This window comes from Crinia signifera, chromosome 7 (genome assembly GCF_055691185.1).
Source record: "Crinia signifera chromosome 7, ASM5569118v1, whole genome shotgun sequence".
Taxonomy (NCBI): Eukaryota; Metazoa; Chordata; class Amphibia; order Anura; family Myobatrachidae; genus Crinia; species Crinia signifera.
Window position 1 is genome coordinate 42,730,231 of NC_139223.1, and position 17,772 is coordinate 42,748,002.

A 17,772-nucleotide genomic window follows, 5' to 3' on the forward strand; every position below is an offset into this window, starting at 1 on the left:
GCATGGTACTCAGGTTTAGCAGAGATACCATGGTCACAGGATACACAGGTTTAGCAGAGATACCATGGCCGCAAGGTACTCAGGTTTAGATGAGGCACTGTGGTTACAGAATACACAGGAGCCAGTTAGGAGGAGACAAGTTGCAAAGTGCTATTCTCCATTGAAAGTCCCTTGCAGGATAGGTCAGGAAAGTCACATGATTCTAGTAACATGGCAATTGGTCAGAACTTATCACATGAAAGAAAGGCAAGATGGCAGTACCTATGGCTAGTGCCAGCCCCCAAAATCTTTAGACATGACGACCAGCAAAATGGGGACACCTTCTATAGTGCAGCCACTGATAGCACATCGCCTGCCTCACTGACAGCAGCACATCCTCACCTCACAAACAGCAGCACATCACTGCATTACTGATGCAGTATATCTCCATACCTCCCAACTTTTGTAGTTGGGAGGTCGCGATGTCCGAAGCCGCGCGCGCTCCCGAAAAGGGGGCGTGGCCTCGAGGAAAGGGGGCGTGGCCTCGCACAGCGTCTATTCTTGGCAGGCTGGGGGGGGGGGGCTCCCAACTGTCCCCCCCACTGTGGGACAATGGCGGCCCCGGGCGGGACTCGGGAACATCCCCGAATATCAGGACGTTCCCGCGGTAAGCGGGACAGTTGGGAGGTATGTATCTCACTGATAGCAGCACATCACCAGCAGCACACTGCCTGCCTCACTGAAAGCAGCACATCCCCACCTCACAGACAGCAGAACATCCCTGCATCACTAAGGGCAGCATATCCCCACCTCAATGACAGCAGCACATCGCCTACATCACTGACAGCAGCATATCCCCGCCTCACTGTCAGCAGCACATTTCTGCCTCACGAACAGCAGCACATCCCTGCCTCACTAGCAGCAGCACATCCCTGCATTACTGAGAGCAGTACATCCCTGCCTCACTGCCATCAGCACTTCCCTGCCTCACAGCAGCACATCCTTGCCTCACTGACAGCAGCACATCCCATCCTCACTGACAGCAGCACATCCCTGCCTCACTGACAGCAGCACATCCCTGCCTTACTGAGGGCAGTACATCCCTGCCTCACTGACAGCAGCACATCCCTGCCTCACAGCAGCACAAATCACAACAATACACTGTAATTGCAATCTGGCCTATACAAATGATGACAATGAAAACACCAAAAAGATGATCTTACATTCTGCTTTTAGGGGTGATTTCAATTACATTCACTGGGGTCGAATCTGTCGTTGCCACAGCATTTCAACATTGGCAATGGCAGCCAGATCTGCCCCCTTCACCCCATATTCTGCTTTACATGCCTAGCTAGTATTGAAAGTGCATATATGGATCTGTTTCATCTAGTTGCCCATATAATAAATATACCCCAAACTGGCCCGAAGATGCAAATGGGAAAACAGAAAATAGCCCAAGACTATGATGCGCATTAAATGTAACATGTTAATTTATGTGTTTCTCTGTATAATGATATCTGACATAGCTGGAAGATCCCTACCTGCCCCGTTCCAGGCCATTATAAGAGTTTATGTCTTGTATAATAAGAAACAACAACTGTGTGAACACACAGCATAATCAATATAGTACATGACAGATGTTCTACTATGGATCAATACAGCTAATAGCGAAAGAATTCATTTCAGACACGTATATTTCACTTGTTAATGAAAACAAGGGTATTGTATGTGAGTCCAGCCTCATGGAAAGCTCAGTACTAGAAATCTATTTTCATTGTTTCCAGTTTCTTTCCATCCTTTTGATGCTCTGAGTTTACTGTATGTGAAAATGTCCCTTGCTGTCAGCACATGATAAGGACTAATACATTACCAGAGGTAACGGGTTGTTCGCTGTACAGTGTCTAGGTCCGCAGTCAACAGGACGACCACTATTGGTCGAAAGTCAAAAGGTCGACACATCAAAAAGGTCAACATGGTCAAAAGGTCGTGAAAAAGGCCGACATGGTCCAACCAGAATACAGTCAGGGAATACAGGGCATCCGTTTAATTGTACTTTTATTAGTTTGAAGTAATTAGTTTTAGATTGTTAAGCAGAGTGAGGTGGTTACTTGCTTAGATGGATTAAGAGGCACACAGTTAGAATGCACATATATGTAGATCATACACATATATGTAGATCATTCATGATGAACAGTATGTATATCATGTACATATAAATAGATCATGCATGTAGCGCATGCACATATATGTAGATCATGCATGTAAAGCTTGTACACATATGTAGATCATGCATGTTGTATGAGGGCAGACCATGCACATATATAGGTCATGCATGATATAAGAAGATCATGCAAATATATTATCATGCACATATATGATCATGCACATGCACGGCTTGCCGTGAGCACACTGAGCGGCACTAGTATGAGGACGGGCCGCCGGCAACAGCCAGAGACCAATGCTGTGCTGCGGTATGAGAAGAAGACATTCCCGGCAGATGCTGAGCACAGGGAGCTCTCTGTGTGGGCGGGGCTAAGTATTGACAGGGGGCGTAATTATGTAGATAGGGGGGCGCGGCCAGGTGACGCGCGGTGCGGCGGGGAAGAAGCCGCTGCAGCTGTATAGCAGCAGCAGCAGCCAGCCAGTGCGCCCGGGGAGACCGGACCGGAGACAGCGAGCACCGCCACCGCAGCATGGCTGACCCCGCAGACTGCGAGATGGAGGACAACGCCAGCCCTTTTGCCAGGAAGGGGGCTCTCAGGCAGAAGAACGTGCACGAGGTGAAGGATCACAAGTTCACCGCGCGATTCTTCAAGCAGCCCACCTTCTGCAGCCACTGCACCGACTTCATCTGGTGAGAGCGGGCACCGACCTAGTGCTGCAGCCGGTGACTCCCGGGCTCTGCTCCGGGGGACTTTCCTGCACTCTGCGATGCTCCCTTATTGTACCCACATGTCAGGTGTGGCACCCGCGGCATAGGGCTCATCCTGTGGAACTGTGCACTTTGTTTCATAACTTGTAGCTGCTAGGAGGTGATGTATGCCTGCCTGCTGGTGCCCACATGCATACTAATCCCTCTATGCCTACCAGTGCCTACATTCATGTTGGTGCCCACATGCCTACTTATTCTCACATGCATGCCATTGTCCACATGTATGCTAATTCTGCATGCCTGACAGTGCCTTATTTACACATGCCTACTCATTCTCCCATGCATACCTGACAGTGCGTACTCATTCTCGCATGCATGCCTGACAGTGCGTACTCATTCTCGCATGCATGCCTGACAGTGCCTACTCATTCTCGCATGCATGCCTGACAGTGCCTACTCATTCTCGCATGCATGCCTGACAGTGCGTACCCATTCTCGCATGCATGCCTGACAGTGCCTACTCATTCTCGCATGCATGCCTGACAGTGCGTACTCATTCTCGCATGCATGCCTGACAGTGCCTACTCATTCTCGCATGCATGCCTGACAGTGCGTACTCATTCTGGCATGCATGCCTGACAGTGCGTACCCATTCTCACATGCATGCTTGACAGTGCGTACCCATTCTCACATGCATACCTGACAGTGCGTACCCATTCTCACATGCACGCCTGACAGTGCGTACCCATTCTCACATGCACGCCTGACAGTGCGTACCCATTCTCACATGCACGCCTGACAGTGCGTACCCATTCTCACATGCACGCCTGACAGTGCGTACCCATTCTCACATGCACGCCTGACAGTGCGTACCCATTCTCACATGCACGCCTGACAGTGCGTACCCATTCTCACATGCACGCCTGACAGTGCGTACCCATTCTCACATGCACGCCTGACAGTGCGTACCCATTCTCACATGCACGCCTGACAGTGCGTACCCATTCTCACATGCATGCCTGACAGTGCGTACCCATTCTCCCATGCATGCCTGACAGTGCGTACCCATTCTCCCATGCATGCCTGACAGTGCGTACCCATTCTCCCATGCATGCCTGACAGTGCGTACCCATTCTCCCATGCATGCCTGACAGTGCGTACCCATTCTCCCATGCATGCCTGACAGTGCGTACCCATTCTCCCATGCATGCCTGACAGTGCGTACCCATTCTCCCATGCATGCCTGACAGTGCGTACCCATTCTCCCATGCATGCCTGACAGTGCGTACCCATTCTCCCATGCATGCCTGACAGTGCGTACCCATTCTCACATGCATGCCTGACAGTGCGTACCCATTCTCACATGCATGCCTGACAGTGCGTACCCATTCTCACATGCATGCCTGACAGTGCCTACTCATTCTCTCATGCATGCTATTGACCACATGCGTGCTAATTCTGCATGTCTGACAGTGCCTACTTTACACATGCCGACTCATTCTTAAATGCATGCAATTGTCCACATGCATGCCTGACAGTGCCTACATTCGAGTTGGTGCCCACATGCATACTCATTCTCACATGCATGCGAATTCTGCAAGCCTGACTGCCTTCTTTACACATGCTTACCCATTCTCGCATGCATGCCATTGACCACATGTGGGCTAATTCTGCATGGCTGACAGTGCCTACATTTGTGTTGGTGCCCACATGCATACTCATTCTCACATGCATGCCTGACAGTGCGTACCCATTCTCACATGCATGCCATGGCATTGACCACATGTGGGCTAATTCTGCATGCCTGACCGTGCCTACATTACACATTCCTACTCCTCACATGCATGCCATTGTCCACATGCATAATAATTGCTAAATGCATGCCATTGCTTACATACATTAGAATGCCCACATTCACGCTAGTGCCCACATATAAACAGGTGCTGGTCCTACATACATACTAGTGCCTATTGTGTTTTGTTTATCATTCTGGGCGAGCATTGTGCTTGCATGCGTTCTATTGCCTGGTGTGTGTTGTTTTCATCCCCGTTCTGGGTGACTATTGTGACCAGACATTTATTTCTTATTTATTGATTGACAGACTGGTGCAGTAAGCTGTGTTTGCTGGGACTGCAGGGGTCTGCACTGCAGCCTCATCCTGGCAGAGGGCTTGTTTGACAGGCAAGGGATGATGCAGGCAGTGTTAATGAGACTCCTGCAAGAAAGTGTCTAACTGATAGCATCAGCTTCCTGGTGCAAACACCCAACAAACACAGGAAACGGGTGCGATTACACTGCATTGCTAATAGATTCAATTGTCACCCATCCATGACATTGCTGCTGGGAGACTATCCCATCATCTCCCACCCCTGTAGTGTTGGGGAGGCTGCAGTGTTGCTGATGTGAATGAATGTTGCTTTTGGGGGATCTGCAGAGACTGCATCAATAACACCAGGCATTGTGGTTCAGGCAAGGGATTGGTACAAGGTTGCTGTTTGACCCTGCTGCTTTAGTTGGTTGAACCGAGCCCTCTAATCACCACCGGTGCCCACATGTATGGGATATCCCTTATTATGAAAGTGGGACTAGCTCTGCATGATCCAACGTGAAATTAATATGTTAAGCTTTGCTGCTCCTCCTCTTGCAGAGACAGCTCTCAAAATACAAAGGTGACCCATAATAAGGGTCATCCCCAGCTACACCGAAACCATGCTAGTGAATTGACAACATGCGTACACAGTTTACATCTTATTGCTCTGCATTGCAGACCCCAGTGTTTGAGACGACAGCTAAAGGAAGTCGTTGAAGTGGTCCATAATACAATCTGCAGAATTTCACTACTGATTTTTACCATAAAGTTTTTATTTTGATATCCACGTTGGTTCATTCAAGGGACCCCAGGGCCAATAAAACGGAGTTTAGCACTTCTTTGCTGGCTTCCTGCCCACACTCTGTAGCTGCTGTTTATATTCTTCTGCACTAGATGCATTTCTCCTGTGTTCTGCTATGAGTGGTGTTTTCTTCTGGAACCGTAACAGACCCCTACATGTTTTCAGCGTGTTGCTGCATGTCTGCAGTGTTCATCCGCTATTCATCCGCTATTTCTACTCAGGGATGTGTTGATATTCCTATGGCATTGCTGTGGTCAAGGCTTAGATTCTGGGCTCATTCCTCTACCCAGGCATGTCCAAACTGTGGCCCTCCAGCTGTTGTGAGACTACACATCCCAGCATGCCTTGCCATCGTTTTAGCATTCCCTAAATAGCAAAACTGTGGCAAGGCATGATTGGACTTGCAGTTTCTCAACAGCTGGAGGGCCATAGATTGGACAGGCCTGCAACCCTGGGTAAAAATTAGGAACAGCTGTAATATTTGGGAACTCCTGATCTGGCACCCTAAACTAGTGTTATTGACTGTAATGGAATCTTTTTGTATCATTGATTTGTGTATGTGTGGTATGTTGCCTGCCTTTTTGTGACACTGCTATCGTCTGTTATGTTCTGTCTTATTACTGTGCTAGTATTTATTTGCCACTTTATAATAAGTGAATGTAGGGACTTGCCTGTATGTCTTCTGTTTATAATGGATTGTGGTCACCATAATGCTAGGAATACAGTACATTTCCAAATTGTGGTTACTCTGAGCTTGCTTAAGGGGCTGCTTTACTAATGAGTTTTACCATACACAATGTGTTTTCTAACTATATAATGAATGGTGCTCCAGCCAATCTGTCATTTTTCAAACAGATGACATGAGCTGATTGGCCATTTATCATGCAGAACATATTTAAAAACACATTGCGTATGATACAGTTTATTGATATGTCAGCCCCCAAGACCCATTATATACTTGCCAATGCTGCCACAGGTGATATTGATGGGTAAACACAGCAATGTATTAGCGCTGTGTCCTGAGCGATCTGTCAGGGCCAGTGTTCTCCGCTAGAACGCTGGCCCTGATCCCGCCCATTAACTTGATTTATCCAGCACGCTGGATATTAATCGCCGGGGCGATAGTGACACGCTGGGCCACGTATTGCTATGGCTATGCCCCCACACACAGCGTGATGTAGGGGCAGAATGGCCTGACATTGCTACGTGTGTAGGCCCCATTAGTCTTGGAGAGGGGTACAGCGGATGGAGATAAAGGGCCAGCCAATCAGCTTCTAACTGTTAATTTTCAACACCGCCTTTAACATGGCAGGTAGGGGCTGATTGGCTGGTACTTTCTCTGTCTACATTATCTCTATCCAAGTCTTTGTTCATAGACCCCAATATCTTGGGTCGTGGCTTGTGGACATGGCGGGTGGGTGTTACAAATGAACATTTAGGGCAGGGATGGGGAACCTTTGGCCCTCCAGCTGTTGTTGAACTACAACTCCCAGCATGCCCTGCTTCAGTTTTGCTATTTGGCCATGCTAAAACTGTTGCCAGACTTGCTCGGATGTGTAGTTCAACAACAGCTGGAGCGCCGAAGGTTCCGCATCCCTGATTTAGGGCATGAGTAAAAGGTCAGAAAATACTGGTAATACATCTTTTAGCATTTTATCCATAGGCCAGAGGTTCCCAATCCTTTTTTTTGAATTATGGCACCCTAGAGTATCGGAAATTTTTTCGCGTCACCCCTAGGCCCCCAAAAATAAAAATAAAAACCTGCAAAAAATATAACATTAAGTAGATTGGGTTTATATGCTATTCCTGGGGTCAGTTATGTGGTAAAGGGCAGGATTTCCTTCTGTTTGTACACATTTTATGTTTGGCAGCCGCGCCAGCACTGGTTTTGCCCATAAATAATTAACCATAAATAATTTGAATTGGTCCTGGACCACCAACCTGGGGCACCCCTACAAGTGTCTTGAGGCGCCGCAGGGAGCCACAGCACACCGTTTGGCAACCACTGCCATAGCCTGTTCAGAACAGTGCCATAAGACTACATGTACCATATGTTTCTGCCCTACTTGGCACAATTAAGCAAAGATCATTTAGGATTGATTGGAGCAGAATGCTATTTTAGATGACATTCAGAATAAATTGCTTTATCCATATGTCAATAAAATATTATTCTAAAATAAAAATTCTTCAGATGCAATACCTATGCAGAGCTTTATATGGGCCATTGCAGAAAATATTTATTAGACATTGACATGTTCATTGATGTGACCCTCCTTATTTTTTTTTTTTTTTTTGCAGGGGTTTCGGCAAGCAGGGATTCCAGTGTCAAGGTTAGTGTTCGACCACCTTGCATGCATTTATGCTGGATATGTAAGGGGATGGGGGCAGAAGTATATTCCCTTTTTGCAGAGCTGTCATCCAGTGATTTATTGACGTATTCCTGTGGCTGTGTAGAGAGGCATCTCCTTGCAAGGGAATCTCCTGCTGCTAGTAATTATGCGATAGATAATGATGTTAGAAAAGGCTCTGGGAACTAGAGTATTCTTTATTTGTGATTTCAGATGTATCTGCGTTTACCGTATCTGCAAAACATAACGCATTGAACGAGGGAGAATTTTTATTTTTCTGTTTACCTTCATTTTTTTTTTTTTTTTTTTTTTTTTGCAATCCATAAAATTTTAATCCTCCATACTAATGCCATCCGCCATTATCATATGGAAGAATCGCTTTCTGGCGAATGTGCAACTCGGCGTTAATGTCACTCAAAGTGATTAAAATATTGATTTTTATCTAAAAGGAGAGATTTTATGTTTGCCAGACGTTGCCATACCTAGAATACAATGTGTGGCGCCCCATAGGTTTTTTGAGAGTGTATTTTTGCATTGAGGCCTTTTAGAGAAAGATTGCTAAAATAATAATAATAATACAGGTTGAGTATCCTGTTTCCGGAGATCCATTACCCGAATTATTCCAAAAAAAGGGGTTCTAATTTAATTTTCACCCTTTTTTATACTTACCAAGTCCCCCGGCATCCACGGCAGGCCTTCAGCAGCATCTTCGGCGGTCCCAGGAGTGCATTGCGCGAGTGACCGTTTTTGATAAAATCTCAACCGATTGTATGTAAATTGGGCATGTTTTAGATCGGATGCATGTTCCCGCTGGTCGTTTTGCAGATCCTACCTGCTATAGTCGGGATTTCAAAATGACCCCTTCAACTGGGTACAGATCGTGATCAGATCGTATGAAGATCAGAACAGATCTTGCGACCATCGTATGGTCGTCTCACTATCTGCTCATGATCATGATGGTTCTGGTGTGTACCCTACACACCAGAACACTGGTACGCTGCAATTTAGTTTTCACTTAGAACCGATCCCCCCCAAATCTAAATCTCTCTGCAAATGTTACATTTGCCCCCATCTGCAGTTGGTTTTGCTCAGTTGTGACTCCACACTTTGCTTGCAGCTCTGAATCAGGCCCACTGTTCTGTCCTTCATTAGCGTGCATTAGTGCGCTAGCGATATCGTGGGGTTTGATTTGCACACACCGCAAACCAGATGCCGTTGCATTGTAGCGTGCATATCACCGGTACGCACTGAGCATAATGTAGGCCATATATCGGTCTGGACCATCCTGACCGGGCGGCATATCGCTCAGTGGGTACCCAGCTTATGCTTGATAACCAAGATCTGTCTTTTGTTCTTTTCAAATAAAATATAAAAAAAAAAAAGAAAAATAGCCGAAATACCAAACTTAGGAAGAATATATTTATGATACAGTTTAAATAAGATTTGTCTGTTTTATGTTGAAATAAAATAAATACAATTGTCAACATTAAATTCAGAAAATAATCTATTTCGCGACGTGTCAACAGAAGAAAGGCATTTTCATTATTGTGGAATTTATTTGCTGAGTTTGAGAGAGTGGAAAGTGTTGTTGAAATATTACAAACGTATTATTCTTTGTTTTACTATTTTTCTTTTTAAGCACCGATATTAACTAGAAATTGTGACTATACTATAGAGTATATACTCTATAGTACGGTACATAATAAATGAGCACCGATTGGTACAATGCAGTTACATGGGGTTAGCGCAGTGCTGAAAGTGAAGGGAACAGGAAACTCCTGATATCTGTCTGTCCTATGGTTTCTGCTGTAATTCCAGGGAATTTTATGAAGTTCTGCAACTGCCAGTTCTGAGATAAGAATTTGTTGGCATAACGTCCAGCTTTAGCCACCTTTTATGACTGACTAACCCCAAGAAAATGTGTCCAATCCAGAGTTGGGGTTTATTCTGTACTGGATGACTCTTAATTAAGGGGATTATTCTGGTTCACTCTGAGGCAAATTCCGTCTCAGATGGACAAAACCATGTGCACTGCAGGTGGGGTAGATGTAACATGTGCATAGAGTATTATATTTGGGTGAGTTATATTGTTTCTGGGCAGAGAAAATACTAACTGCTTTATTTCTACACTGCAGTTTAGATCTCACTTTAAAGAAAAACCCCACCCAAATCTTATTCTCTCTGCACATGTTAAATCTGCCCCCCCCCCCCGCTGCAGTGCACATGGTTTTGTCCATTTGAGAATGAATTTGTCTCTAAGAGTGAACCAGAATAAGGCCCAATGTAATTGGGCCAGATATGTCATTGTACAGAGTGGCCTGTGGTGCTGAAGGACAGCATTAAAACCTTTGGCTTGGTGGCAGCTATGCACTCTGTGTTATTGATTCAGTGTATACCAGTTTAAATGTCTCCAGGGCATAGGGAACTGTACACGGGATTGCTGCCAGCATTGGCAGGGTTGAGCAGCTAGGTACTGTGCCAGTCCTGGACAAGGCGCCCGCATTATCCTGCCAGTAGTGGAAAGGCCACGGTGTCATTATTATTAGTGTTCTAGTATACATCCCACTCTGATGCATTTGGCTGTTATCATCTACCCGCTACCCACTTATCTTACCAGGGAAGTACCTGCGCTGTGTTTACTGACTGCACTGGCTTTTGTCTTGTCTCTATGTTTACGTACAGCAAAGTATAGGCTAGGAGTCCTTACTGAGCAATCCTGCAATAGCCGACCTATGTGCTCCTGTGTGTCTCCGTTAATAACATGTTTGTGATTGGCTTCAGATGTGCGCCTCCTCTAGGAATGGGGGTAGGTTTAACTACTGCTGTCCTCGGAGCACAAGGCCCACAGGGTTCCAGGCTGCGCTTCTGAGCTTTGTGAGGAAGTGTAGGGTTAATTGTATGTACATAAAATGCATATAGGAAATTCCCAGATCTAGAGGGTACATGATTTGCAAGTGGCGCACGGTGATGTGCACTGCGATAGCAGCCCCTTCTGGCCCTGGTTATGTAAGCAGCGCTGGAATGCTGTATAATTCATGGAGCATCACACGAGGAGCTTGTTATAGTAACTGCACCGATCCACTGTACAAGATCGGGTTACGTGCGATAAATAAGAGCCAGGTGGTGACTATATTGTATGTGTAATGTTAAGTGTAAGGAACCTTTTCATGACTGTCCATTCATTTATATACATGACCAACCTGATGCTATCTCTAGTGTATCTGATTTGTTTTCTTTGTAGGACTGTTTTTATTTTTTTTTGGCTGTCTACACGCTGTAGTAGGCCTATGTCTGTTGGAATGCACATTTGATGTTATTCATAGTATCTGTTCTGTATTTGCGTCTGGAGAACTGCTTACCTTAATGTATAAGAACACCATCTAATTGTACCTCCTTCCCTTGCAAGGCTCGCTGCGCTCACTCCATCCTTCCGACGCGGTGCCTCACTGCACTCGGCACGCTATTTAATTCTCCCAGCACGTGTCGGCTCAAAATGTGAAAAACTCATGCCGACATGTGCTGGGAGAATCTCATTGCAGCTTGCAGACAGTCGGCAAATCAGGAGCAGCCAAAGGTGGATCCGAAGCCCTGTCAACCTTAAGTGATTGACTGTATCCCCTCGTGGGCGCCCTCACTGCCATCCACAGCTCCTGCTGCTGTGGTGGGCGTAAGACACTAACTATAGAGTTCATTCTAGCACCCTGCTCCTATTAAAACTCATGCAGTTCATCTTCCCTGCCTTGGGTGTCCCTCTCTGCTCTGGTTCTGCTAGTACAGCGTGGTCTGCATATCAGTGCTGAAATACAGACCACACTGTGCTAGAAGCATCACAGTAGAGAGCGAAACCCCAGGCAGGGAAGAGGAACTACATGGGTTTTGAAAGATGCAGGGTACTAAAATGAACACTAGACTAGAGGGGTTACCGCGGCTTATCCGGATTTTTTTTTTTTTGGTTACGCCTGCTTCAGGCAGGCGTAACGAAATCCCTGATAAGTGCTGGCTTTCAAATTGGTTTCACGAGGGAGAATAGCCGGTGGCTGTCAGGAACCCGGCTGTCTGGACCCCGTCTGGCACCTCTGTAAATTACCACCAGTACTGGAGACCTGTATAGAAGCACTTGTCAAGTGGGATTTTTTGTATCCTCTGTGATCTTTAATAATCTTATAATTTACTATAATGATTAATGATCCCAAATGCAAGCAATATTAAATTTTTTTATTTTTTTTTATTTTTTTTTATTATACCCAGCAGGACGTCGAAGCCATGTTACGTGCTGTGGTGCCTTATGTAGGCAGATATCTATGCATAGTCAGGCATGTAATGTGGTGCCCACATGTGCCTGTGTCTGTATGATCTATGTAAGTTAGGTGACCTCATGATTTACAATCCAGGATCATCCAGGCTGTTGTGTGTCAGCCAAATGAGGAGCCCGTCTTCTCCATGTGGGCCACAAACCACACCGTGCCATCTAGATAACGCTGGAAGCAGATCACACGCTGCTGGTGACTTATAGATTGTCAGATGTTTCTTTGCAAACCACAAATATCCGTTCATAGGGAAGTGACCAGCTCATCATGAGATGCATGCAAGAGCTTAACCAGAGGCCTTAAGTGAAAGTATCCCTGCAGTGCCAGTAGTCACGGCGTAATCGTCATGCAGATGAAGTACACGGATGGTCTAAGCTACACTTGTCTGGCAATGTTCTAGGAGTTGGCTGGTGAGGGCTTTGGGGCAGATGTATTAAGCCTGGTGAAGTGACAAAGTGGAAGGTAATAATTCAGCAGCCAATCACCTCCTAACTGTCATGTTTCATGCTGGCTTTGCAAAATGACAGATATGATTGGCTGGTGTGTTATTGCTGGCCACTTTATCACTTCACCAGGCTTACTTAATACATATTTCTCATAGAAACTAGTGTTCATTCTAGCAGACGCTATCTTTGAAAACCCATGCTGTTCCTCTTCCCTGCCTGGGGTGTCACTGTCTGCTGTAGTGCTTCTAGCACAGTGTGGTCTATATATCAGCACTGATATGCAAACCAGACCTGTGCTAGAAACACCACAGCGCACAGCGACACCACAGGCAGGGAAGAGGAACTGCATAGGTTTTCAAAGATAGCAGGTGCTAGAATGCACACTAGAAACTACACTTGTCAGTTTGTGTTCCAGACCAACAGAATCTGTTCTACTGCAGCGTCACGTTGCTGTCACACTTCAAAGGCGTTATCTGTCCCTAATTTAGGCAACTTCATAGTATTGGCTTCTTATATGTGCTCTTGTATCTAACGGGTAAAGTATATTCCATACTGTCCATGTTGTTTCATACGTTATATAGTGGAAGGAGCAGTGTCCCCCAGCAGCACAGAGTAAATCAGGAGAGAAGGGTTGCGTCAGTGAGGACAGGACTGCGTGTGAGATGGGCAGTGGTATGCCTTAGCCATACATGCAGTGCTTCAGCTGTAGAGCACAAGCTGTCTGTCACTAGTTTCTGGTGTCACAACTGCAAGCGGATGTTCAGTTACAGATAATTACTGTGGAGCTGTGAAGTCGTTTGTCATCGGAATGACTGCTTAACCCGTTCACCTCTGGCATGAATATTACCCGGGGTGATATACAAAGGAATGTTGCCCAACACTCTAAGAACTGGGTTGCTCTTGGGCTTTGAGGTTTGCTCTGTCCACAGACAACACCCGTTGTTCCATTTTGGATCAAACCCAATAACGCAATTAAGTCAATTAGGTAGATATTGCCAGTGGGAACAAGAATGGGACTTCCTCTGGGAAAGGTAAAAGTTACGTGGCACCCTACTTGTTCATGTTTGGCTTCCAATGGCATATCCAGGAAAACATCCAAATACTGCATTCCTGTTCAGTGATGACCCATAATCAGCTGTATAGTGTGCAGCAAGAGTCCTCTTTGAGTGTGGTGTGTGTGATCTGAGGATATAGTCCAATTGTAATCCAATGGTACTCCAATAAAAGATGAATGGCAGGCTGGTTCCGGTACGTAGCAACATAAGATGAATAGAGTCTGGGTTCACTAGTCGACCTGATGTGTTTCACTGTCAGCTAGTACGGTAACTACTGTAAGGCAGCCCCAGCAGCCGCTTGGGGGAGCAAGCAGCAGTGGGGTCTGTGTGGGCGCCGGCACCCACTCAACGCATTGACATGCTCCTGCCTGCTCCTGCCTGCCGCTGCCCACTGACTGAGCAGTGGAGGCGAGTCAGCCACAGCGCGGGTGCGGCCATGGCAAAGATGACAAATCCCCCCCCCCACCGATTCAATTGACTCTACACAGAGCCAGCTTTTGCCTACTGTGTACAGGTTGGGCAGGCGGATGGCCGTACTAGGGTGGCCTGGGATGCGTCAGAGCCAAGGGAAGCAGCAGTGGCTGCTGGTCTCTCTTCCTCTCCTGCTTCAGCTTCTTCGTTATGCGTATCACGTCACATGCTGGAGAGGAGCCTGGGGGGTGGGCACCACAAACTTTTTGGCAGGGGGGAGCAAAATTTATAGTTACGCCACTGCTGTCAGCTGTACTTTAGACAACAAACCGCTTCAGGACAACAAGTCCACCAAGACTCTGTTCAACTAACGTTGCTACGTACCCGAACCAGCCTGCCATTTATCTTTTATAGGAGTACCATTGGATTACAATTGGACTATATCATTAGATCACCCACACTGCACTCAAGGACAGTGATGGCTAACCTTGACACTCAAGTCTTTGTTGAACTACACAACCCAGAATGCCCTGCACCAGTTTTACTATTTGGCCATGCTAAATCTGATGCAGGGTATGCCGGGACGTTTAGTTCAACAACAGCTGAAGTGTCAAGGTTAGCCATCACTTCTCTAGGAGGACTCTTGCTGCAACGCTTTCCTTAAATGGATTCATTTCCTCCAGCGGCTTGGTAACTTTTTGTGGGAACACTCACACCACCATTTGGCTATTAAAAACACCACCCACTTTCTGGCGGAATAATCGGAATGGGACTATATATATATATATATATATATATATATATATATATATATATATATATATATATATATATATATATATATATATATATATATATATATATATATATATATATATATATATATATATATATATTATCGACTCTCTCCAACCCACTGCAGGTCCACTATATGCCAACAATTTATCACTGTTTTGCATCCTTGTCTTTATTTGTTATTTATAATTTAGCGCCACTTTTCTCATTTTTCTTAATTATAAGAGGGGACTGCGGACAGGGCTTATAGACTCCCAACTTTTAATATGGAGCGGTGTGACGTCTGCAGTCAGTTTAAAAATAAATTGTCACATTTTTCTTTTGTCCCAGATTACGAAGGAGCACAGTTATTCCTGCGGTGCTTGAAAGCTAATGTTTTTTAAAGTGCACTGACAGTAACTGGTGCCTGGGGGTAGTGGATAGAAACCTCACCTCTATTGTATACTCTGTAGGCCATCCTCCTTTCTGCGTAGTGCTTTGTGTGTGCTTAGAATAACTCTGTAAAGGCAGTTATTCCTGTTTTACATAATCAGCTAGGAATTGCAACCTGTCGGTAACATAAGAATACTAAAGGCCCCATACATTAGGCCGACTTGTCCTTAGGACAAGTCGGACCCAATTCTCCTGTGAGCCGCCCGGCAGCTCCCCGGGAGGCTCACATACAATTTAGCACTTGATGAGCCAGTTTTTACATGTGATAAATCTCTATTAATACTTATATATTTACAATGTCACTTACTGTATGTGTTTTTATTGTTTTTGTTCCTTTGCTGTGTTTTTCCAACATCTTTGTAAACCTTACTAGTAGGTCTGCCATCAGAAATTGTGGCCCCCTGGCTGCTCAAATAGGCAGGACCCCCCTGCCTAGTCTGATTGGCAGACAGGCAGCCAATCAGGAGCCCCCCACTGTGGCTGCTCCTGATTGGCTGCCTGTCTGCAAGCTGCAATGAGTTTGTGGCCTGGCACACCAATCCAGGGATGGTTCCTCTTGTTGCCTGAGACAGCTGCCCCCCCCCCCCCCCCCCCCCTGCTTATTAGTCAGTGCTTATGGTTTTAGTTTATTGCTCTTCAGGTGAGTCCCAATACAGTTGATTTAATACAGTTTTAAATGAAATAATTTTCTATTTTGATTTGTCTTTTTTTTTTTTTTATATCTTATAATGTAGTTAAATTAAATCTACAAGGACCATTTCTGCATTGTCTGATTGATTTTTAATTATTTTAAGAGTACACTTTTTTAAAATGAAAATGCAGCATCATTAGTAAAGGAAATATTGGGAGGAAAGATTGGTTTTGTGGCCGTATCTAGAATTTATTTCCCCTAAGCAATTTGTAGTGTTGTGCATTTATGCTCTGTAATGTTTATTCAATGTACCATGCCAATTGATAATGCCCAGCTAGAAGAGATACTGTATGGAGCAATGGGCGTACTCCCCTTTTTTTTTTTTTTTTTTTTTAAAGAGTACTCTTCACTAGCATTGTCACAAATCTTTCCACATTGCCAACACAGTAGAGTTGAAATGTGTATTTATAGTTTTTGAGGTTGAGCTTACATCTTCATTGTCCGGTTGTGTTTCCAGATGGTTTTTCATGCTTTTTAGAATTTTTTATTTTTATCAGAGATGTCATATTTTGTGAGCCAAACAGTGGAAAACACGGTGACTGTGTCCATTGATAAGATGAATTCGGGGAGGTTTCTGCATAGGAACCCACCCGTTTCCTTCACTGCGCTGTCCCCACAACGGAAGTGAAATGGATAACCGAATGAAGCTTAAGAACCTAATGTCAGTTAATGCACTGATAACAGACCGGCTTGTTGTCACATAGGGGAGATAATGGAGTCGCCATGCTTATCAGTGGTTCAACGCTCTGTGAAGTTGAATTTTGAGAGAACAGGGTCAAAGGTCATCTGCTTTTATTGATAAATTCCAGATTTTTACAATTGTTTTGCAGAGAATGAATTTCACCAGTGGTCTCCAAGGATAGTTTTATATGGCAAGCACATTATTTTGGCAAGGGAGTATAATTTAGCCTTCATTACCTTTTTTTTTTTATTTGTTATGACACCATTTGCTATAGTAGGTCAAGGATTGTTTCAGAAGGAGACTGGTCTATTGTTATCTACTCCAAAATGGCGCTGTGCTGTATTATAAACCATTTTGTTTAAAATTGGAAGATAAAAAATATATTGCATTTTAAAGTGTTCATGCCATCTCCCACCATGGTGGCAGCAGCCATTTTGTGGCTGAGGTAATAGTTAGCTTAGAAAGTGCTTTCCAGTCAGACCCAAAATGGCTGTACTCGATTCAAGTAGGGATATAGATACACCTCTGCAAATCGCAATGGTTCCCGGTTTCTGTATGTAATGCACTAGATTGTACCGTTGCCTGTCTGTGAAGGTTTGAATTCAGTGTGCTAAATCAGCTCGACAAGCAATTTGCCCTAGGTGGTAATTGGCTGCACACATCAGTGAGCGGAAAGGTAGGCTCTGGCTGCTGTGTGTTTCTGCATGTGAGGAAAATGGGAAAATAAATGTTTTCCATTGTATTTTATTTCTGAAACCTTTATTATAAGTTTGTATGGTACTTTTTTATTAAAGCTGTATGTAGCTTCCGGATTTTTTGTGGTTATGGTATAGTGAGTCGACAATGACGACCATTAATAGTCG

At 45.0% G+C, this 17,772-nt stretch overlaps 1 protein-coding gene across 2 annotated transcripts in view; it reads left to right on the forward strand.

Annotated features, from left to right (window-relative positions):
• The first annotated feature begins 2,567 nt into the window (after window positions 1-2,567).
• PRKCB (protein kinase C beta) overlaps window positions 2,568-17,772 on the forward strand; it is a 215,280-nt gene continuing 200,075 nt past the window's right edge. Inside the window, exons 1-2 of one of the 2 annotated variants that reach the window (XM_083152923.1) lie at window positions 2,568-2,833; window positions 8,041-8,072. In XM_083152923.1, coding sequence (XP_083009049.1) covers window positions 2,673-2,833; window positions 8,041-8,072 — 193 coding nt within the window. In that variant the 5' untranslated portion in view covers window positions 2,568-2,672. The remainder of the gene's footprint in view (window positions 2,834-8,040; window positions 8,073-17,772) is intronic. The other variant, XM_083152922.1, reaches the window with a different exon arrangement.